This window comes from Ptychodera flava, chromosome 11 (genome assembly GCF_041260155.1).
Source record: "Ptychodera flava strain L36383 chromosome 11, AS_Pfla_20210202, whole genome shotgun sequence".
In the NCBI taxonomy this organism is placed as follows: domain Eukaryota; kingdom Metazoa; phylum Hemichordata; class Enteropneusta; family Ptychoderidae; genus Ptychodera; species Ptychodera flava.
Window position 1 is genome coordinate 9,759,052 of NC_091938.1, and position 24,479 is coordinate 9,783,530.

General features: G+C 36.1%; 1 protein-coding gene and 1 long non-coding RNA gene across 2 annotated transcripts in view; both read left to right on the forward strand.

The window, feature by feature from the left end:
- Positions 1 to 450: 450 nt before the first annotated feature.
- LOC139143481 (adhesion G protein-coupled receptor B3-like) overlaps positions 451 to 24,479 on the forward strand; it is a 34,434-nt gene continuing 10,405 nt past the window's right edge. The window contains exons 1-20 of the mRNA XM_070713838.1: positions 451 to 713; positions 1,068 to 1,227; positions 1,725 to 1,941; positions 6,432 to 6,519; positions 8,268 to 8,447; positions 9,064 to 9,240; positions 13,469 to 13,573; positions 13,823 to 13,917; positions 14,694 to 14,882; positions 15,457 to 15,525; positions 16,709 to 16,829; positions 18,091 to 18,213; positions 18,747 to 18,819; positions 19,063 to 19,216; positions 19,837 to 19,886; positions 21,709 to 21,826; positions 22,245 to 22,342; positions 23,597 to 23,696; positions 23,927 to 24,055; positions 24,240 to 24,329. Coding sequence (XP_070569939.1) covers positions 6,444 to 6,519; positions 8,268 to 8,447; positions 9,064 to 9,240; positions 13,469 to 13,573; positions 13,823 to 13,917; positions 14,694 to 14,882; positions 15,457 to 15,525; positions 16,709 to 16,829; positions 18,091 to 18,213; positions 18,747 to 18,819; positions 19,063 to 19,216; positions 19,837 to 19,886; positions 21,709 to 21,826; positions 22,245 to 22,342; positions 23,597 to 23,696; positions 23,927 to 24,055; positions 24,240 to 24,329 — 1,947 coding nt within the window. The 5' untranslated portion in view covers positions 451 to 713; positions 1,068 to 1,227; positions 1,725 to 1,941; positions 6,432 to 6,443. The remainder of the gene's footprint in view (positions 714 to 1,067; positions 1,228 to 1,724; positions 1,942 to 6,431; positions 6,520 to 8,267; positions 8,448 to 9,063; positions 9,241 to 13,468; positions 13,574 to 13,822; positions 13,918 to 14,693; positions 14,883 to 15,456; positions 15,526 to 16,708; positions 16,830 to 18,090; positions 18,214 to 18,746; positions 18,820 to 19,062; positions 19,217 to 19,836; positions 19,887 to 21,708; positions 21,827 to 22,244; positions 22,343 to 23,596; positions 23,697 to 23,926; positions 24,056 to 24,239; positions 24,330 to 24,479) is intronic.
- Positions 5,063 to 5,611, forward strand: LOC139144614 (uncharacterized). Its single transcript, XR_011554827.1, has 2 exons — positions 5,063 to 5,365; positions 5,541 to 5,611. It is a non-coding gene; the product is annotated as an uncharacterized lncRNA (long non-coding RNA).

The following is a 24,479-nucleotide window of genomic DNA, read 5'->3' on the forward strand; positions in this document are numbered from 1 at the left end:
GTAACATTTTCCCTTGTTTTAGAGTAAGTTTCTACCTTATTCGTCAAACTAATTTGAATTGATGTCCTTTAAGGGTATGATATTTCTGTTGTTTCTGAAACAGTGCTGAATCTGACACCGGAATCATGCTTTGCAATTCGTTAATACAGTTAGTATTTTCAAAATAGGATCGTAAAATACACTAAAGCGGCTTTGTAGATGTCGCCGGCAATTACACGTAGGTATTTGTGTCCGCCTTGTATGCATTTGTAATAGACCTGTAAATGCGGTCCTGAATTTTTAATCAATAGTATTGCATGAGCTGTTGTGTGAATAAAGAAAACTAGTATTCCGAATTAAAGTCTTGGAGAAATGACTTACCTCCCTAACAACCGTATTGAACTCTAGTTAACATGGTTACGAAGGACGGCGTAGGGGATGTTTATATTGCACTGTTAACGAACAGGTGCTAGCCAATTGAACGTCGTCAAACGTAATAAGGGTGACTGCCCAATTGATTGATGAACCATTATGTACAAGCGATGATCTTAAAAATTGTCGCTATAGCAACTTTTCATGTAAAGACCGTATGTTATTAATCTGATAATTACTTTTACAGTCATTTCTCAATAACCGCGCTGTCGTCAAAAGCATAACGATGGACAGTAAACCTTATCGTAAATTTCTGCGATGTTTCCTTTTGGTTTTCATCACCTGTCGAGTGCATGTTTTCGGTAAGTTTAAATTTTGTTATTTTATTGACTTTGTATCTTTAGTAAGGTTGAGTCAATTTTCTCACTCAGTTTGCCATATTCTTTCTTGTACCCTTCCAAATTACCTGATGTTGTATATGCTTTGCTTTCCCCAGCTCACTCATCCTCTTTTCTTGTTGTTTTTAATTTACTCTACTGGAAATTGCGATTCAGTATGATGCAATTAAGCAAAATGGCATACAGTGTAACATCTGTCATTTGTACAAGGCATCCCAATGCCTTGTTCATAGATTCATCGCGCTCTCCACCGATAAATAGCTGATCATAGCAAAATGTTTTTTTTTCAAAACCAATGTTTTTTTTCTACATCTGAAGCAACCTCACATGATGAGTTGACCTCACCACAGAATAAAATACACTGCTGCCCACTAGAAGAAAGTAAGAAGACAAAGACGGAAGCAGAATCAATATGTAATGCTGTGAATGGTACTCTTCCGGAGTTTTTCAGTGATTCAGAGAAAAGTGAATTGTGTGGGTATGTGGCACTTGCATGATCTCGAAATTTATTTTCAGTTACAGAAACTTTAATTTTGTAAAGGAGGGGTCAATGCTGTTTGAGATGTCCAAGACTTAACTTCAAGGAAAGGATCAGACATAAGTTCAAAATAACCTAATAGATATTGCGTTGTTTGTATGTGAGTGGTGAATTTTCGCTTGGATTGCAATACCAGTTTTACTCATGTTTTTGACCACAGAACAAATCGACACCCAGGCATTTCGCCAACCCAACAGTGGCAAAGAAACAATAGCTTACAAAGGCAAGAAACTTCCTAATTAATAACATATTCAATGGATATTCTTTTCATCAATTTGCATGATTGTACAAAGTATGATAGCGGGAATAGCAAGTTTAAAAACGAGACTGAGAGACAGACCTCTCCCTCAACTTTGTTTCATTTGGATTTCTGATGTACGATTTTAAATTTAACAGTGGCAATCTTTCTACACTAAAAACTTCTTATCCATTGCCAGATCATTAATGGTCGTCGGACATGGCTTGGTTTTGAGTATTTAGAAAACGGAAATATATTCAACGGCAATACAAGGTCTCTTAGCAACGTGCACGTGACCTTTCTTAAACAGTTCTTCTCAGGGAATAGCCCGCAATGCTTATCCATCGATGGTAATTGCACCGTAAACAACAAGCGTTGTCAAAAACAGGGAAAATTCACTTGCCAATTTCAACAAAGTGAGTGTTTAAAGAAAGTTTTGCGACTTTACAACTTTCTAATTCTCAACGGGAAAAACTTGAAACTTAAATTGATTTTGCCATACCTATTTTCAACAGTAATCGTTCAAATCACTAAACTGATGACAGATAGAGTAAACCGAATATTCTTACCAAGAAAGACCTACGTTATGTAGAGTGAAAACTGTATTTAAGTCTTTTACATGTAAAAATGCCAACCTCCACCAAAATTGGGAATCTTAAAGTTTGATTGTGTGTATTTACACTTTTTCATCATAACATCGAAGAATATGTTGCTCATGTTTTCAAGCTCGTATTTGTCTGCTTTTGAAAGATCGTAGTTGACTTTTTTCTCCTCAATCCTTAACCACAGAGAGATGATGAATTACACCAGTGCATTACCTTTCACCAAGGATGATTTTTACATAAGTGCTTGCTTTATGGTCACTTAACCCGGAAAAGCTATTTTCGAATTCGCCATTTATAACTTGCGCGATTTTTTACAAAACCCAATAAAAATAGTACAGAAAGTTGCCCATGTGATTTGAATCATGGGAAAAAGCTCCAGTCTTGGAGCTTGCATCACATGATATGGAAGAGACCATCTTCCCATGGGTATGGTATTGTCTAGGCTTTGAGTATTTATATAACTTTTGTTTATACTGAGTATCCTTGCATAAACAATGAATCACTTAAACTGTCCACTGTCAGATTTTGTGTTGCTGTTTACTATTGTGTTGTTGTGAGTGGACAATGCGGGGCCATAACTGTCCGTCGTTTTGCTCAAATCACTTTTTGCAAATATTCATTCAACGTAATTAATTTGTGAATCAAAGATTAAAATAGCTTTAGCTTGTCAAACAGTCGTAGGTTGCGTGATAAAGAAGTGGTAATTTATGCAAATGTATGCAAACCTCCCGATTTCCTGGCTTTTTTTTGTTCCCAAATTCAAAATTTCCAAATAATTATATCCGCTTTGGCCGTGTCAAATTTTCTAAAATTTTCACATTATGTTCTTGAAATGCTATATAAAATACGACTATTTTGTTTGTCAATACACTTATTACATTTTGAATAAGAGGCATTTTAATTTTGCTAATCATGATTTTAATCACGGTCCCTCCGTGTTTTAATCACTTTTTGAGCGTCAGTCTATCAACCCTTGCCATTTTAATATTAGGATTGATAATGCAAAATAAAAAGTGTTTTTTTTTTCTACATGTACTCTTCTTTCAAGTGAAATATTACATTTCAGAAAACAGTGTCAAGTTTTTGGCTTAATTTTTATCATTAATGACAAAATTGAGATTTTTTACCTAAAATTTACACCCACTTAATCCTTCGAGTGAACTACAGCTACCATACTACACTTTAGAATCTCTGCTGTTTGAAAATATATAGTATGAGGGAGTTTCCTTGTCATCTTTGATAAGAAATATTGCTTTGAAACATGGTGGAGCTGCATGTTGGCAACATGCAGCTCCACCTTAAATTTCTATCGAGGGAGAAATACCAGCTGCCATGTGCTTTGTTTACATTGAAAATCGACTAAGAAACTTTTCTGACGGGTAGAATTGATGCCACTTGTCCTGACGTAGAAAGACCAAAGTATAAATCGCGTAATTTGTCAGAGAAGACAAACTTGGCTTGTACTAGTTAAATAATTATACAGTGCTATTACTTCATGTATTTATCAACTCCATTGCATATAGTTCCCAGACACCATAAAGGGTTTCACCCTGTTTGTTTTATAAACTAAATACACGACTAACCTCCGATCCTGACATCGTTCAGTTTGCATGCCCCCATCAGGATTTCTGACATCTCTTACACATTCGTTCGCTTCAGGGTGACCTATAATGCACTGTTCAGCATTCAGTATAATTAGTCGAAAGGGGCCGAAAATCTAAGGTAGATTTTTCCCGTGATAATAATGTTTTCATTAATCATCCGCATTTGACGTCATTAATCATAAACATATATTTAAACAGCTATTCACCATAATAAAGATGAGTGGAATCATGATAATACATGTATGTTCAATCATTTGCAGAAGAGAGACCGAGAGTTTCGACAAAATTTATGACTCTCCCGAGGCCTAAAAATTGACATGACTCTCCTCGAGCTTACGTGACCTACTTCTCTTTAGTAAATCCCTCTCGCACCTTTAGACTGGCAAGAGTTTTAAACTTCTGGCTTAGATTACTGTCTCTTCTCAAAACCGTCTCTCGTACACCTGTTATAAGTTTCAATTTGGTGAAGCGGAAAAGAATAAAAACTGTTGGGCACTTGGGGTGAAACAGCTGCTTTTCTCAGTGGGGATGGGATAAGCTTGGATAAACCAAGGTGTTGGGAACATAAATGTTTTTATTAATTTATTTAAACAGTGTTGTAAGGATATTTACATCCAAGAATGGCAAGCTAATTTGAGTTTTTCCTCTAAGCTGGATACTTATTGTGAATTTAAGAGAACATTCAATACAGAGAAATATTTTTCAGTCTTAGATAAGAAGAAATTTTGTCATGCTCTGTGCCGTTTTCGTGTTTCTGCTCATTCTCTACGAGTTGAGACAGATATTTACACAACCCTCGCGCTGATAGAATCTGTCTTTTTTGTGATACACACCAGGTTGAAGATGAATTTCACTTTTGCTTGATATGTCCATTTTATACAGATTTGAGAGCTAAGTACTTATCAAGATATTTCTATACTCCACCTTCTACAGTTAAATTTGTAAAATTATTGCAATCTGAAAATGTGTCTATTATACGTAATCTATCAAAATTTATATTTTACGCCTCAAAGAAACGTTCTAGTGCAATTCCAAATGTAACAAGTTCTGTATAACTGAAATGAATTTTTGTAGAGCACAGTCTACATTTGTATTTACAGCGTCTTCAGAGATGTAACTATATTTTGTGATATGTATACTTACGGGCCGGTGGCCTATAGTATATGAAATAAATAAATAAATATATATATATATATATATATATATATATATATATATATATATATATATATATATATATATATATATACATATGTGATAGGTCAAGCAGCACCAACTCTAGGACACAGTGTTCTTCACTACAAACTACTAAAAAAGAATATTGACATTGAATTTTACCCTGTACTTTTACTAGTTTTTTATTTTGATGGTGAAATTTTCACTTCAGTAGAGTTCTATTTTCTCCTGGCTTAAATATTTCAGTACCGGTTGTTTTTCCTACAGCTGTCTCTCCACTTTCTAAGACATTGTTGGTTCATTTGTATTGACACCGTATTACACATTTCTTACGTCTGCATGTGATGTACATAGCATTCAACATATGCAAATCAGCTTGTAGGTGTCAATCACCCAATGCATTTCAACCTCTGCTCTGGTTGGTTCAGTGTCATTTCCATCTTGACAGTCAACAAGTGAGTACAGTCTTGCGTTGTTCCACAACTCTTTGTGTAGTATAGATCCTCGTGTTGAGTCCAGTTACCTGTAAAAGTACTTTTTTTAGAGTTTCGCTTTTCAAATTCGTTTCAATTTTTTAGCTTCCTGTATTTTCTTTCACATGCTTTATAGTCTGTTATCCGTTTATTTCAGTTTTTAACCCTGATGAAGTGGGATTAAGCCCACGAAACGTCGGACAATAAAATTTAGTTTGTAGTGAAGAACACTGTGTCCTAGAGTTGGTGCTGCTTGACCTATCCTGTCAATATTGAAAAAGGCTTGTGCCGTATCCAAGATAGCCCTGTGAATCCTTGCGATCCTCACGGATACAGATACACCGCAGCTGCTAGACCTACACTTGTTGGTGGTCCATTGACAACTAGTCACAACTCCCTGTATATATATATATATATATATATATATATATATATTATATATATATATATATATATATATATATATATATATATATATATATATATATATATATATATTAAATCCCTCTCCCCTTCTTTACCTGTCTGTAGTAGGCGCTGTTTAAACTTTCGTATGAGTAGTGGAAATGATGAATTACATTGAGCGAAATATACGTACAAAAATCATACTGTTGCAAAATTCTATGCGACTCCGAACACAAATACGTAACGCATCATCGGAGTCCATCTACTGTACATTACTATAGTAATTGTGTATAAGCTGTTCAGGAGAGTTTTGGTGAAACTCTGACATCGTAAACCACTGATAAATGGTAAAAAGAGGACACTAATGCCTGTCTATTATGGAAGTTGTTAAACGAGTGCCGTTTGATGGAACCAAAAGAAGTGTGTATATTTCCAATAATACGTAATTTGTTGATACCTATGCAAGCCTCAATACAACGCTATGCCTACGCGCACACGTGAACTTACGCATATTTTCAGCACAAAAAGTAATTTTGTTTCGATGTACTTTCGTTTGTCACTTACATTCATACCATTGTGAGAAATCGCAATATATTGATTTTCCTTTCAAAATACCTAATACATTTGTTAAACTTTCTACTAGATTACTGCCACAATGGTAATTCTACAGGTACCGACCCAACTGAGCTGTGCCGTTGTCCAGATGACTTTATCAACTGCAGTGGAGGTTTGTGCTTTCATACTAAGTGTGCACTCCTTGGTTACAATATAATTAACGAAATCGCTCGTTTGAGTCCTCCCGCATGCACTTTGTCGTCTGCTCTGTCTGACTCGCGCTCAGCTGTCCGCGTCCGATACGCTGCAGTGTGCAGTACTACGTTGTTGATAACATGGCTCGCTTCGTTGATGTATAGGTGAAATAGAACTCAGTACGCTCGCAAAGTCCCGGATTGTGCTTGGTTTGACACTCGTCATATTATTATGTACGTTAGTGGCCATGTAAACGAGGTAAGCTTGAAAAGCTACTCGAATCAGTCATCAACTGGCCAACAAAAGCAGATGTCATCAACCTTGACCGGTAGGGTCTACAGAAATAACTATGGAGTCATTCAAAGTCTCGTTTCAAGGTCAGCTACGACCAACAATCATGACGACTGTGGGCTATCCTTTGATCTAACATCTCGGCTACCCAGTTCTGATGCATAGGTTGTAACCGGTGACAACTTTAGTCATCGGTTTCGACTAGTTCCCGACGAAGACCCTCCAGTATATTTGTCAACCGTAACTATGAAACACCCGTTTACGTTGAGTTTTCCCGTTCGCAAAAATGCTACCTCTCTTTTCAAGAAGCCATCGAAAATTTATCGACACAGTTAGTAATGAAGTTTGAACATTTGAAAATATTGTTGACCTCTGTTGATATTGTTTGTAATTGAATGCTATACTACTAGCGACATAATACTGATCGTATCGATCAGCTGATACCATGCAGTTCGCTGTCGATGAATGAACATTCCGTTTTCTTTATGCCTGGCTTATCATGTTTCAGCTTTTTGAATGACATGATATTGAAAGTTGATGTTTCAAGTTCGATATAGACGGTAGGGATGCAATTACTTTTCATTTCCTTCGAAAATACATAGTATTTTTATTTCCAAATCGAACCGTGAAAGTACTGTTCATACTGTGTTGAACGTACGTGTTCAGTGCAGTGCGGTGTTGGTGGGTGTAAATGTATAAGCTTACAGTATACAGATTCAGGGCCGATCATGCCGGACAATGCTCACTGGCTTCGTATTAATTTTCCTTTTTAATTCATTTTCTACATCTACAACTTCACGGACATTGCCAAAACTACAAAATAATAGCAATAATGTACCCCTTCCGGGCCCATAATGGACGAAAGCAAACTTTTCACAACATAATGTACTGGGCGAAGCCGAGTACATTTTGGAGTGCAAAGTTTGCTTTCGTCCGTTATAGGCAAGGAGAGGGTACATTATTACTTAATTGAATAAAGTCACTCGGTGTTACAAAATTGCATCGATGCAATCGCCGCTTTGCCAACTGATGCACGAAATACGTTTATCCAGTTCGTCTATCTTGCATGATAAGTCATTTACGGAAGAAAAGTCGCAAAAATTCTATTTTTCGCACTGAAGAGTAGTTTTACATTGCATTTAAATATTACAAATAACGTTTGATGTTGATATTGATATGCGATAAACGCCTTTGGTTCGTGACGGCTGATAACATACAATCTACAAATGGATGTGGTTTGTGTATTTTTATTATGGTCTTGGTATCGACAGTGTTATAAGTAAATGTTACAGCGAAGTTACCGAAAACAAAGCAAATATCGTTAGAACTATGTTACAGTCGACACACTAATTCAGATTAAGTGCGGTACTATGTATTTTGCATTTTAAGTCTCTCAACCACTTCAGTACAATTAACATTGGTAACATTTGCATCACAGCTAGATCAAAATGCAAGTGGGACTCACAGGAAGCGGATGTTGAATATTTATTCGCACATGGCACAAAAAGGGACACAAAATGCCGTGACGGATATAGGCCTAAGGTCACTAAGCAGACCAAAACAGCTGCAGTGTGTGACGACGGCAAGTGGAAACCCGATGTAAGACACCTATGTGAAGGTATATTTAATCCACGTTGTTGAAAATCATTACGAGAAACGGATGGGCCACACACCCTGATTAGTGTCGATACTGTAGCTAACGCAGTTACTTATAAACGACATACGCATATAGAGTTTCCAGAATTCAGACGGTCTTGTTGACATTATTGTGCAATTGTAGCTTTTCGTTGGTCTCTTCCGCCATCCATGACCCCTGCTCAGCGCATTTTCTTGCTGTGGACTGGCATGATCTCAACGAGCAGGATCTTTTGCTAAGTGTCAACCATCATTTCCGATGAACGTCACAGAGAAAATATATTTAGATAATGCACAGAAACACAAGAGATGTTTAAGGATTCATTCACGCTTGGAAATAATTAAGTAATGTATGAAAGATAGGTAGGTAGGTGTGTGGGTAGATAGATAGTTAAGTAAGGAGGAGAGTGGGAGGTAGGTATATGTATCTTATCTGATCAAGAAAAGGCTGAATAACAATTTTCCAAAAAAAAACCATCTTTGCTATCATCATGTTCTCAAATTACAGAATAAGATCATGTCGACTTTTCTCTTGAAAATGTGAAAACTACAGAGTCGTTTCAACCTATAGATTTGAAAACATGCTCTCATGACTTCAGATATTGATGAGTGCGAGTGGGGAGAACACGACTGTGAAAAAGTGAAACATGAAATATGTGTGAACACACCTGGCAACTATACATGCACGTGTGACACTAATTATGTCAAGTTTCAAGATGGATGTGTTCCACAAAATTCAGAAGATGAAGCTCTTGGATGTGAGACAGGCACGCAGGGTAAATATGAAAACCAGAATTTCGAATATACATACATATATGCATGTTTTCACTCGTAGATACATATTTACCTACTAAGATTGATCGATAGATTGATAGAGATGTACATTCTATATACATAAAATACATTATATAACACACCTATCTATCTTACCTATCTTATCTATCTCTATATCTACTTATCTATCTGTCTATCTCTATCTCTCTCTCTCTCTCTCTATCTATCTATCTATCTATCTATCTATCTATCTATCTATCTATCTATCTATCTATCCACGAAATATTTTATGTACAAAAAGAGTAATCATCTGACAAATATGATTGAAAAACCACATCACATCTACGCACGACGGCAATCATTAGACGATGAGAAGAGGCCGGACATATTGTTCCTTAAGCTTTAATTTTGATTGATTTGATATTATTTGTTCTGATTTGATTTCACTATTTTGCACATATAAATGAACCATTCATAACAAAACATCAAACTCAGGCACTGATTCCACGAAACCTATTTCCATTATTATCCAAAATGACTAAAAGACTGGTAGACAAACAATACAACGGCATGCAATGACAAGATAGAAACTGGATCAAACACTAGTTGGCAAGGAACGAAAAACACCAGAACTACTTGCCAATATTGCAAAATTTACAGAAGCAAGAAAAGTTGAAAATTTCTTAAAGAGGTTTCGCGGATATTAGAGAGCCTAAATTACTCTTTAAAGATGCAAAACTGATTATTCAGGTCAACTTTCACCTCTTTGAGATCGTCACCATCTGTCCACCATAGCCACACTCGTGGTCGCTTCCTGAGTAAAAAGACTCGCAGAGGGAAAAAGCTACGCAGTATAAGCCATGATGAGTTCGTGATCTTCCATAATGTCAGCAAGGCAGGATAAGCAATGTTCATAAACAATCGAACAAGACCAACGTACAGTGAAATAACAAGACAAGTATTTATGATGAAAGAACTAGATTAGGCGTCCATCTAGGGTAGGTTTCGTACAAAATGGCTCGAGAAATGTTTAAAAATACTTCAGAATAAATGTTTTTGAAAATACTTGACACCGACGGATATATAAGGTGATGGTCGAACGGTTTACCAGGATTTTCGTAATTTATCAAAGCCGGTAATGACAAACTGTGAGATCACTGATACGACATTACGTGGCTGCGGGAGATGATGCTTATGCTTGCGCCGGAGACCACAATGGCCCACATGGGTGTGACTCTAAAAAGAAAGCAGTCTAAAATTGTCAAAAAGTCCTCCAAACGATAACCGTACACACACACGAAATTCGACCGTCAAAAGCAAAACTAGACGGAGCGACGACATTGGGACGATGCAAACACGCACGACTGATTAAGGACAACGCAAAACTTATATGCAGGTTCGTGCAGTCTTCTTTAGTATGTACATCGAGTTTTTCTCTGCTACGTAGAAAAAAACAAGGGTGGAGGCCACTTTTACTAAAATTGCAGCCCTACCCTAAAGACATTCGAGAAACAACCTCCCTTATTTATGGAGCTAGCATTTCACCCATCTTCATTTTAATAATTAATAATAATAATAATAATAATAATTTATTTTTCTAAAGCGATTTCCATCAATAAAATATCAAACCGCTTTACAATAAAATACAAGATGAAAATACAATAATAATAAAAGTACCATAAAAATGCTCTGGTTAAAATACAACAAGTACATTAAAATACTCCGTTAAAAATACAAACTCTACAATGCAACATGATACGAACATCAAAACGATGACTCAATCATTATAGTACTTTCTGAAGAGATATGTTTTCAGAGATGTTTTAAAAGAGGCAACAGATGGTGACAATCTAATTTCTTTTGGTAAGGAATTCCATAAAGTGGGAGCAGCATTAGAAAAAGAACGGTAACCAAAATGTTTCTGTTCCCAGTTCACCGGCTCCAAAATTGGTGTGAACGCTGAGCGTGTAAACCGTTTAGGAACATGAACTGTGATAAGATCAGAAAGATAAGCAGGTGCTTGATCATGCAAAATTTTATACACAAAAAGAAGAATTTTGAAATTAATTCTAGCATGGATAGGCAACCAGTGAAGCTCACGTCTCACTGGTGTGATGTGTTCATGCATTTTTGTGCGTGTAACTAGACGAGCAGCAGAATTTTGAAGTAACTGAAGTTTACAGAGGTATTTGTCTTCGATACCGAACAGCAAGCTGTTGCAGTAATCGAGACGTGATGTTACAAAAGCATGCACGAGTCTTTCAGTGTTTGAACGATCTAAAACATTTCTAATCCGACCAATTCTATGTAGATGCACACAGACATAATTTCAAAATTTGAGTACTCATATCTGCACAGCAATTTAAATAAACACCAAGATCACGAACAGATTTAGACGTAGTAACATCAGTGGTCCCTACTCGAAGAGATGACAGATCAACTGATTTCTTAAACTTTGAACAGAAGTGATCACTTCTGTATTAGCATCATTCAAAACCAACCGATTTTTCAATCATCCATTGACGAATATCATCAATACAATGTTCAACTATGAATGCTGAGTCGACAGCACGCTCACATATCAGATACAACTGAGTATCATCTGCAAATAACATCAAATCCAGTGCATGTTTGATAATTATGTCTTCTAATGGTGCCGCGTACAGCGTGAAAAGTATTGGGCCCAGCCCACTTCCCTGAGGGACACCACAATCAAGATCACTTGGGGTTGACAATATACCATCAATACACACAGTCTGAGTTCTATCACATAGGTAGGACTGAAACCAAGCAAGTGCCTTGCCCTTAATGCCAACCTGTGCTCTAAGCGATACATCAATACCTTGTGATTAAAAGTGTCGAACGCAGCGGTCAAATCAAGTAGTGAAAGAATAACTTCTTTATGACTGTCAAGTGCACGTAAAATGTCATTTTGAACTCTCAGTAAGGCACTTTCTGTGCTATGATTATGTCTGTAGGCCGACTGGTATTTAGAATACAAAGAAAACTGACTAAAATTCACATCAAGTTGGATTAAAACAACTCTCTCCAGAAATTTATGCTCAAATAACAGATTAGAAACAGGCCTATAATTTTACAGAAATGTCTTCTCTTCTTTTTGTGTCATACGTCTGCAGAAAGCCGACTCTGAATTAAATTACGCATTGCCTTCTTCCCTCTTCCAATTTTTCAATTTTTGGTCTTTGTTTATCCCTCTCAGCTACCTCGGTCAAAAGAATAATTTACCGGTAGGGTCGTTACAAATAACACTTGGAAGTAGAGTGCAATTATATACAAAAATACGGAAAAAGATAAAATAAAAAGAAATAAAAAAATAGCAGATGGAAATAACATTTAAGTGAGAGATAAGCCAATCATACAATGGACATGTTACATGTGACATGCTCTTCGAAACAGTTTCATATCATCTTAGTTAACGTATTGCGCAAACTCTCGCCATGGAGTAAGAATATACGATCAGGTGATGCCGTCCATATTGAGCATTAGACAAAAGGTTACCCACAATTTTAAATTGTATGAAATGCAACGTAATTTTATCAAAAAAGCAACACTGAATAATAAAACTTTAATATTCAATAAACGTCAATACTAGTCAACATAAGCGTAAAAAATATTATAAAAACTAAACGTGAGTACCCGAACATCATCTCCAAGGCGCATTTTACTTTTACATTAGGTCTGAGGAATGTTTTTTTAAAAGGGGTTTAATTTTTAAAGGGCACCACCAACACAACTCATAGACATATTACAACAAGCCTAGTGTGAAGATTTTTGTTAAAACTTTGTAACACTGATGTGGGTGAGCCACAATGGAAGGGGGTACGTTTCACAGCAATGAGTGGGTGACGATACAAGACAATGACACTTGCTGAACAGTAACTGGGAATGCACGTTTATTGACTGTACTGTTACATGACTTACATGTGTGCACGCCTCTCTCTCCCACTCTCACTGCCCAAAAATACATGGCATGCGTGCTTATATAGCCTCGGTACGACAAAACAATTTTAGCGGGCTGCGTTGTGATTGGCTACAATGGCCTGGTCCGTAAAGTTGTGTCAGTTTCCCACAGGAACGTGTGTAATACTAGAACACAACTGGTTTGAACTTGAAATGACTGAATAACAATGTAAACAACAATAATAACAATAAAATATAAATCAATAATGTAATTCACGACAACTGATAACATTATTGTTCATTCTGTAGGGCATGCAACATGTGATGATCCTACTAAGGTTTTGGGAGTGACTTGGCCGGAAACGAAAGGTGGATGTTCAACGGAGTGGATTCCCTGTTCAGGTTCTGCCTATGGTAATTACAAACCTTACTTGACCAACCTACTTCATATACCTTAAGTGCAATGCATGATGAAATATAAATAGTAGACTATAAATGTTACGAACAAAGTAAATACTAATTAGTAAGGCGAAAGAGAGAAAGTATATTTGGCAAACACTTTAACGAATTGCTAAGCAGAATGATAGTAAATTATACTTCAAACCTTGAATAAAAGTGTACAGTGTAAAATTTGTCATTCGTATCCATGTCCTCCTTTTAAAGGGTTCATGCGCAGGCAGTGTGATGGAACAGGTGAATGGCTTGCACCAGACACAAGTGAATGCAAATCGGCCGCTTTGATGGACGTCCTCGCAAATGTAAGTTTCGATCTCGATATGTATTGTCACCTAGCCGTCGTTGCAAAGATATTGCTGTTTCATATATGACCGAAATTGCAATTTCGTATTCATGTTGTTTTTAAATGATGTTTAGTCTCTCTCTCTCTCTCTCTCTCTCTCTCTCTCTCTCTCTCTCTCTCTCTCTCTCTCTCTCTCTCCCTCCCCCCCTCTCTCTCTCTCTGACTTGAAAGTCCCGTGGATAAAAATGTGTTAAAGAATAGATATTTCAAGGAAGAATGGTTGGCGTATCAGTGATTGAATTAACGCAATAAACTTATCAGTATTTTAAATAAAAAGTAGGTTATTTATTAGGAAACCCATGGTATTAAGCTATATTGCAACTTTGACCCTTAAGTGTGAGAAGGGGTCTTCTCAACAATACATATTCAATTTATTGACCTTTATTAGTCACAAATTGCAACCTAACAGGGTGTGTTTCCACAGTTTGCTTAAGTAGATTTAAATTTCGAGGCATCACTGTATTGATTGTTTTACCTACGAAAATCTAATTACCAATCAGCATGTTTTCAATGGAGTTAAAATAGTATAGCCAAGAATGGTTTCCTTGACTTCCGTTTCCTAATACATTGTTATTTGATACTTGACTTTTTTGACAAACCACAGAAATCTTCGCAGCTCCCCGTTTAGACAGCCTGGACGTTTTATAATTGTACTTTCGTCCAGTAGCGCAAAAGTCTCTCTATATGTGTGTGTGTTATATAACCGTGATGCTCGTCCTTGTCGTTCCTTTGAAGGTTTCAAGTATAAGCACAACATCTGAGGCAAACGACCAGCTAGATGCCGTGAACAGATATCTCGGCAATGAAGAAAACGAGGACTATGGTGGCGACCTGCTTGCAACGGTTGACGTACTCAGAGAGGTAACCAAAACACAACCACTTGCACTTCAGGGCCCTCCTTCTACTAAGCAGAAATATGTACAGGTAAAAAGACTATGAATTTCGTTCAGTACTTATATATTATGTATTATTCTATCTGATGAGTGCAGGATGCATGAAACTTAAGTAACAGCTATCATTACTTTGTGCTTGAAGTTAGTGGGCAGTATGTATATATATATATATATATATATATATATATATATATATATATATATATATATATATATATATATATATATATATATTATATATATATAAAATGGTTATTCAGGGTCCATAGAAAAGGAAAAAAAATGACCAACTCACAAATAAAAATTTATTTATTTAAAGTAATCACTGTCTCATACATTACATGTATACAACTGTCTCCTACGAAATTGTTGCTACCTACTCGTAAAGTACCTATCAGACTCACATATGTCCTTCACAAGCTTCTTCGTGGACTATTCCATGATGCATCTAAACTTACATATAAAAATATTCCGTCTAATTAATTCACCCAGTGACTTGATATCATTTGATACATACATACCGGAAGCACTTCTAATGAAGGAGAAACTCCAAGGAATCGTCTGCAGATATTATTGTACATATCACTGTTAATATTCTCTCATAGGGTTTCCTTGGTGCCATAGACAAAGCTGTTGATGATAAGAATGAAGACAAGTGGCAAAATGCCAACAAGGTAAGATTTTGCGATGATAATATTCGCATTACAGTTAGCTCATTTACCCTATTCACTTTAAGGTGAAGTACTACGAATAACGACAAAAATTAGGTTGTGGTGTCATTTTCTTGAAACTTTGCGCAAATATTCTTGGAAGTTGTGCAAGTGCAAAAGTGCAATAAAGAATGGGGGTCACCACGCTCGTTTCCATGGAAACAGACTTTAAAATGGCGTCGTTAGAAATAAATAAAAATGATATAATTCACTTAAACTAAAGAAAGCAATTATAAAACGCTTAGCAAATGAGTTAATTTAACAAATACCAATACTTAAGATTCATATCTCTCGAATGTATAGCTTTCATGATGTTTGTAAAGAAATTTTAACATAAGTATCGATTACATAATGACAATATCGAAATTATATCACTACATAATTTTGGAAGTTTCTTCTTGTCGCTTTGAATGGCGTCATTTTGACCTAACTTCGCGAATAAATTCCTGACATAATACCATTTAGTTAACACTTTTAATAAAAGGGTGTCACCACGCTACTTTTTACAATATCTCCAGGTGAATGGGCAATGTGCGCCATGTAAATGGGAGAGAAATGTTAATTTTTCGCTCATATTGAATAAAAACCAGCTTCCTAGGGGGTCAAAATATGACAAGGTTATAGGTCACATGTATTTCTAAGAGACTGGATCAAAAAATCAGGTAAAAGTGCAATTTCAACAATGACAGGGGATGTTAAATACACGCTCTACAAAATAACCAATTTGCGGCAGGCTGGAGTTAAATCTGCGCAGAAACGTTCTAAAGCGTGTGCGCGTCTGAATTCGTCGCCCTTTACCTTAAGGAACAGATACAAACCACAAAATTTCTTACAATTCTATAGAACTGTAAGTGTAGAATGTTCTCCTCCTATCGGGGGTCTGAGTTCGTAAGACAATCCATAAAGTACTTAAGTGGTTTCCAACAAAATGTCTATATTTCTTCAGAGATTTTTTCCAGTCCGAACGAAACAATCTAAAATTTGATATGAGTCAATCTTTGAGACATTGTCGTACAGTTGCTTACACCCTTTATGGAGGTAAGTGCAGCCGTTTTCAGATTTAAAAATAGTGAAAATGACAACTTTCAACAGCTCGATTAAAATTACAACGATTTTATTCGTCACTGCACATTTTTGTCTTTTCCAGTTGCTCGGACCCGAAAAGAGCATTCTAGCTGTGTTTGAGTTGATAGATCAATTCAGCAAGTCATTGTACAATACAGTGATTGATTTCCAAGGCACAGTGGACCAAACGACAAACAAAATACGTAAGCATAAAATTCAAACCATATCATTCTCTTTTTGCATGTATGTACAACCATGGCCATTTTACTGTTGATTAAACCCACTTGGTGCAGTCAGAAATTCTTTTTTGTAAAAAGGCAAAACCAGCTCTACTTGGGTTTTTAAATGAAAGTTTACGATTGGCACCCTGTGTTCAAGATTGAGATACGATGTAACAATACCATGCACTGGTCCATGTACATCTTGTTCAGACCACTCATTTGTCATATCTTTACAATAACCAAAGGAAAATAAACTGGTGTCATTGTAAATTACAGACTATCGACTATAGAACAAATATGAATTTCCTTATATATATTTTTTTACCTTATCTGTGAGAGTGTCTTGTTTATGTTTTATGAAAACTAGTGAAGCTGATTTCTATTTCCCGAGACACATTGTCGGCATGGGACACACAAGTTTGCATGAGATCTCATAAAAGAGTGTTGCCTCAATAAATTAATTATCACGTACAGGCTTTAATGAATGGAAGTGGTATCAAGTGTCTCAATTTTTACATTTAACTTAGGGTGCAAATCGTTTAACTTTCATTTACAACCCTTGGCAGGGTCTGTCTTGTATCTTTATACAAGCAGAATTTCAGACTGTATCAAGTCGGCTTAATCTACAGGAAAATGGCCCTCGGTAGATAGGTAGGTAGGTGGGTGGGTTGGCGGGTGGGATGGTAGGTAGGTAGGTAGGTAGGTAGTAGGTACGCTGTATGAGCTTTTTTATTATATTTTCACACAGTGTTTGCCTTGTCGATATCACATGGCTTGCACAGTAATTTCAGATAATTTATGATTCCCTAAATAAACGTTAATTTCATCCTTGGTGCAATTTATAGTGGAAAGAAACGAACAGAAAATAGAGAACTATGAAACATGTCTAAAGCTTCAGTACAAGGCTTATCATATCAGATTAATATAGCACATACTGTGTATGTTGATGCAGTCCTATACATACATACATGCATACATACATACATACATACATACATACATACATACATACATACATACATACATACATACATACATACATACATACATACATACCTACCTACCTACCTACCTACCTACCTACCTACCTACCTACCTACCTACCTACCTTCTTACCTACACCTACCTATCTACATACATACCTACCTACCTGTCAACCCATCCACCCACCAACCTCATACCTAAAAGACATACCTACCTACCTACCTACATACTGACACCGCCCAATTTTTTTGCCACTCAGAACTCAGAGCTGAGATCCTATCCTCCAAGCACGTCTTGAAAAGGTCTTTAGACGAGGACAAAGGGAAGTGCAATGGAACATGTGTTATTATCCCGAGTTATTTGCGAGCAACAAATTCTACAGGTGAGTTAATTTTGCAGCCGAAAGATGATAGCTTTAATCACAACACATGACTAGTCAATGGTTTTGGCCGTTTGAAGACACATATTGGAAACTGTAATTGTCACAGAGTGCAGGGGTACTCTGTATATTTAGGAGAGAAAAATATTTTATAAATTGGCGATTCAAATGCTAATACAACCTTCAAATTTGTATATATCAATTAATGACGTACTTTGATAACCATACCTCTGCTCATTATTCGACCATCTGGGCATTTTATACGTGCGTTTTATTTTGTTTGAAGGGTCTCCCTTGTTTTTGCGTTCATTTACTTTGGAGTTTTTTCATGAGGACAAGAGAACTCTGCACTTTTGCAAGAAATAATTATAAAATATTGGGAAATCATAATATAACTTAAGAACACAATCTCTGTCCATTCAAAAATCTTCAGTTTTTGTTTTCCTATGTTATATTCTAAATAATAAAAGGTGTGACAGCAATATTTACAGATATAGCATATAGTTTTGCTTTTGGTTTCTTTTTCTTCCTTAAAGAACCACTTGTCATGGTAACAGTTGTTTATAACGATCCGGCCGATATCATTCCTTCAAAGTTTGTTCAAAGCGAGTAAGTCTGATGTTCATATTGTACTTATTGAAATTTTGCATCATATTATTTCATGTCGATAATACGTCATTTTTCTCAATCTTATCCAAGATTCACATAAAGATGTTTAAAATAGATATTATTTTTACATAATAAAAAAAATTACCAAGTCTAAATGTTATCATCTATTTAAAATATTGAACCCACGTGCACTTCCGAAATCAGAAATGCAAACTCTTTCCTCTTAATCTATGTAGAAAACAGGTCAAATTCAAGATCATGGGTGAAAACGATCACAGCCATTAAGAAGGTGACAAAGGTGAATACGGCAGTGATTTCAGTCAACATTTATATCAACAACAACAGTCAACTTACCCATGTAGAAGAGCCTGTGTTGATTGAATTCACACCTATCCAGGTAAGGTTCTGCATAGAACTTTTTCTAAAGGAAAGAGTTTCTCCAGGAAACTGTATATACATACATGTAGCCTTTAGTTTGAAAGATGCACTTCTCGAGAGTATGCGTCAATCGGGACATTGTGGAGAAAACGATTTGAAATGTACATAAGGGATATCATACATTCCTATCGGACAATCGGATTGACAGGTCTGTCATCTAAGTACATTAAACGACGGATTTTTTTCTGGATGTTGGACACCGAATATCCGATACGCAGACCTCGTGGTTTCAGCGTTCGCACACGCACACGGTGGTTTTTATTTCTATGGTGTAGATGAAAAAGAACTCATAAGAATTTAGTGAATCAACGATTCGTAGACGACATAACCTTGAATCAGTACGTAATGCGTATATCCGTATGTCAATCAATTAGACTTCATATTTCATATACTAATGAGTAGGTAATTGATCGTTTCGCAAAGTTTGTTATTTAATTTATTTGATGCCCCGTAGGCGTAATGCCGTACTCGTTCTCAATACATGGAATTAGCTAGAAAAAAAATCCAGCGCTCCACTTTCCGGGGGGGGGGGGGGAGGTGCAGACCTGATACCGGGATGTTTTCTTTTTCTTTTTCCAGCTTGGTTATGACGCACAGTGTAGCTACATGAAATATGGTGACGCAACAGGGTTTGTTTGTTTGTTTATTTATTTCTGTTTGCTCTGAATACCTAAGATATTGATTATTTTACCTTAGAAATAGGAAAGTCAATTCTTGTACTTTAATAGTCGCGCCAGCGGCTTGACGACTACGCATGCGCAGATTCATAATATACTATGCGAGTAACCGGAAGTGGCACAAGACCACTAATTCACTTCTGGATAGTTCGGAAGAAAAATAGTGCAGACCTTGAAGTTTTGATACCTGCATGGATGCTTGTTTAGTTTGAACTTATAATGTCAAGAATTTTGTAAAGATATTTTCTGCCTGAATCGAAATGTATACTGTTGTGAATAATGGCTGAAGCATACAGTGGTAATATGAGGAGTTCTAGGGGCCATAGAAATCATAACAATAAGCCTGAATTTTGTCAAAAACACCACTGAGGGCGCTATTTTCATCGCTATCTTAAAATTTCCGTGGACTTGCCCACACGAAAAATTCATCAGTAGTCAAGCTGACACTGACCTATCACCTGTTAAGAGGAATCGTGCCGCTTAATGTTTTAAAATAGGAAAATCGAGCTCAACGGTACTGTGGTGGCCTATGGGGAATTAATTAATGGTCTTGTGCCAATGTACCCATTTTCATGGGCGCCGCCATGTTTTTTTTTGAGTGCTCGTAAATAAACAAATACGAAACGTACAATGTATTATTTTATAACATGCCTTTAGTAAAATATATCTTTAATTGGCCAATAAATATAATTATCCACCTCGTCACTTATACAAAATAAAAAAGAGAAAAAAGAGAAAAATTGTGCATATATGAACGAGAACATTCGCAAAGAATGCTGGGATTGAATTTTAGAAAAGCGCCCTCTGTGTCAATAATTAGATGCAAAAATTGCCAGTTTTTAGACGGAACGCTATAATTTCAGCTTGCAAGTTGAAGTTGAGCAGTGCAGTTACTACTACAACGATAATGATGGCACAATACGTTCCCTGTTAAAGACAATTTCTGTGCAACATTTTTACACATTACAGAAAATTTTTACCTGCAGGGTATGACATCGTGTACGCGAACTGTTTTCAGCAGAGGGTAAACTGAGCATAGTTGTCGTACAAACGTATATAGCAAGTAACAAGTAACTCTATTTTATCCTTTACTATTACTTATCATGAATCAATACAAATAACATTTCTAATCTTAACCCCTGGCGCGACACCAAGGGCTGGGCCCTATATAATATTAGACGAATTTTATGCCTCTCAAGTCAGACAATAATGTAACTAGAAGTCAATTGAAAACGATTTCTCATTTATATTACTTCCATGCTAAAAGCATTTCACATACATTTTACGTCATCAATGGGTATTATGAGTACTATTAGTATATCGATAGCATATTTTGTTGGAAAACAATTGTGCACACTCGTTCTTATCATTCGAGAAAAAAATACGCGGCTAAAACGTTTTGAAAAATCAGTTCTTTTATGTATATATATATATATATATATATATCTATATATATATATATATATATATATATATATATATATATATATATATATCTATCTATCTATATATATATATATATATATATATATATATATATATATATATATATATATATTTGTTTCTGAGACTAAACGAGCAATATAAACATCGATATCTAGGGATTCATGGAATGAATAACTGTACTCTTCAAAAGAGTATGTTACATGGTGAAACAATCTGTCTTCCCGTGACTCTGTTGTATACGACTGTCTGGCGTTTAATCACCGTGACAAAGATGAATTTTCGTTTTCATTATTTTTGTCCTGTTTATACATATACAACTCATGTTTAGAGTATGGAGTACAGAAGGATGCCTAACAGATCACGTCCAAGGTTCTGACAAAATAACATGCAAATGCAACCATCTCACAACCTTCGCCGTCATTATGACACTGGGCAAGAAGCCAATTGTAAGTTTGATTTTGTTTAGAGATGACAGAAATTTCGTCTCTACAAAATACTCTTTTTCGGTGATTATTATGTGTGAAGTAGTTTAGAAATCATATCGATGAACGGTTCTTCCATTTGTCCCTTTCTATCTCTCATCGTGAGATTAGGGTCCAGTGTTTCTACACGAAATGTAATAGAGATGGATTGACACGGTTCACATTGTTAAGCACTTCTCAAGAAAGGGTGATAACACAAAATGCATAAGATCATCTTGGTGATAAGTTTCAGACAGCTCTATATTTGCAATATGGCATATGTGTGAATTCACTATCTATTATTACATTGCCTTGAAGTGAGATTGCTTCTTGATCATGAACGTCACTTCATAGCAAACTGACTAATCTAGATACCATCGTATTCTGTTTCTGCCCGATACAGCCTTTCCCCGAAGAGGCACGCGACATTGTCATGCATATAGCATGTTACCTCAGTGTCACACTTATGCTGTTGTCCTTCTGCATGGTGTGCACAGCTGGGTGAGTAAACTTTTAAACGCATATTTCGTCGATAAAGCAGCCCATCAAATGCTAAATTTGTAACGCACCTTGTCCAAAATCTCAGTCGCGATTCGTCATTTTTCTGGTTTCGCTTTCGTGACTTGTTATTTCACTGTCGTGTGGTATGCGTTATGATCGGACTATACATGTAAAGCCATTGGTTGAAAGTTTCTAAAATTGATCATCGTGTTACAGTACGAACAACTGTTGCCAGGGTAAATTTTAAAAGGTCCATGTCTCTGAACGCGCATATTCTAGAAACATAGAAGAAGATGGCGGTGTCGTCTGCGACCGAGACGAGTGACAACTGCATGAGGACAATAGATGAAGTATATCACAAATCACGTGTTGAACCGCCCCCGCAGAATATTGTTGGGCGACACTCGGACCCTCGCTTTTCACATGGCCAGTCAATATGTGTATGTCATTGACGATACGTCAGAATGCTAAAAATTGCAAACTGTGACCTTATAGAATCATTGTGTCATTTGTATACTAATTGTAATTAACATGTTTACATAATAGCCAATGGCAAAAAATTAAACAAATTAGTCTGGCTAATTCTCAAAATTATTCACTTTATATATATATCGGATATTCTACAACACAATCAACCACTCACGTTGAAACGTCGTAACCAACATTTCTCAGTCTGGCACTGTTGTCTGGTGAAATTCATTTTGTTTTTGTATTTTCGTGAATGCGTCACAAGACAGAAAAACTCAATTATCTGTTATTAGAATTAACACGCACGATTTTGTTGATTCACAATGAGTACACATATCCTGAGTGATTAAGGTAACTCAAGCATCACATCATTAATCATAGTCCTGTAACAACAAAGGCTAAATTAATCCCACTCGATAAATTTACAGACAAATAAATTTTGAATGAGACAGTGATCGGCAGTATTTAACAATATACACAGAAATGTAAATTGTATAGGAAGATGCGAAAATTCAGAAAAGAAAATGTGATATAAAGTAACACAAAAAATATTTCGAATATATTTTTTACAGAGGGCAATACAGAGAATGAGAATAAATTTGGATGTTAAACAGATCAAACACTTTCTCATCCTCGTATTTAAATTTTCTACAATTTGATGAATTTATTCTGTACCAAAATGTTGTACCACATTTATAAATGTTTCTGAACACTGCATATTGAAACCGATTACCAACCAACACGAATAAGAATAAAAGTGAGAACTATTTTGTTCTTTGTCGACAGGCTACAAATAGACGGATATTTTGTTCTCGTCAACATTATCTCTTCTCTTACCCTACATCCGATATCCATAATTTGGAATTTGGTTTCTGATGGTGATGAGGTAACTCGACTTACTAGTTATATTTTATTCGACACCGGGGGGGAGAGATTGAGAGAGAGAGAGAGAGAGAGAGAGAGAGAGAGAGACAGACAGAGACAGACAGACAGACAGACAGACAGACAGAGGTAGACAGAGAGAAAGAGGTAGACAGATAGTGACAGAGACAAGCTTATCATGCATGTACTGTCAAACACCCAATAAGAGGAAGGCATTAATTTTTTCCATTACAGAGTCCGTGCAAGACTGTTAAGTTTCTGTGGTACTTTGCACTACTGAGTAACTTTGCATGGGTGATGAATTATTCTATCCATCAGTTCTTGAAGTTGAGGAAATTTATCATCAGGAAAAATGTCATACAGGTACAGTATGCATTGTTTTAGTGGTTTATAGTCTGCCTTGGTTCAGTCAAATCAAACGAATCTGTACCTGTATAATAGTCATACAGTACCATACGAATGGAAATATTGAAGAAACCTGCTGTTGTCTCTTACGTTTTTATATTAAATTTTGATGATAAATGTAAACTTCTGTTCATACTTACAGAATCGCTTATACCATCATCGGATGGGTGATCCCATTTGCCATGGCTTTCGTCTCGTACAATGTCGAAACCATCTATGGAGCCGGCTGGAGGTACGTGAAAGTGACAGGTATTAGTATCGCAAATTCTTTGCAAAATAATGGACATTGTGAAAACACTTTATCCTTTTAAGATTAGTCAGCGTACTTTTACTAGTCCTGTAATTTTAATATAGCAATTATGACAAGACACAATCCTCTCTG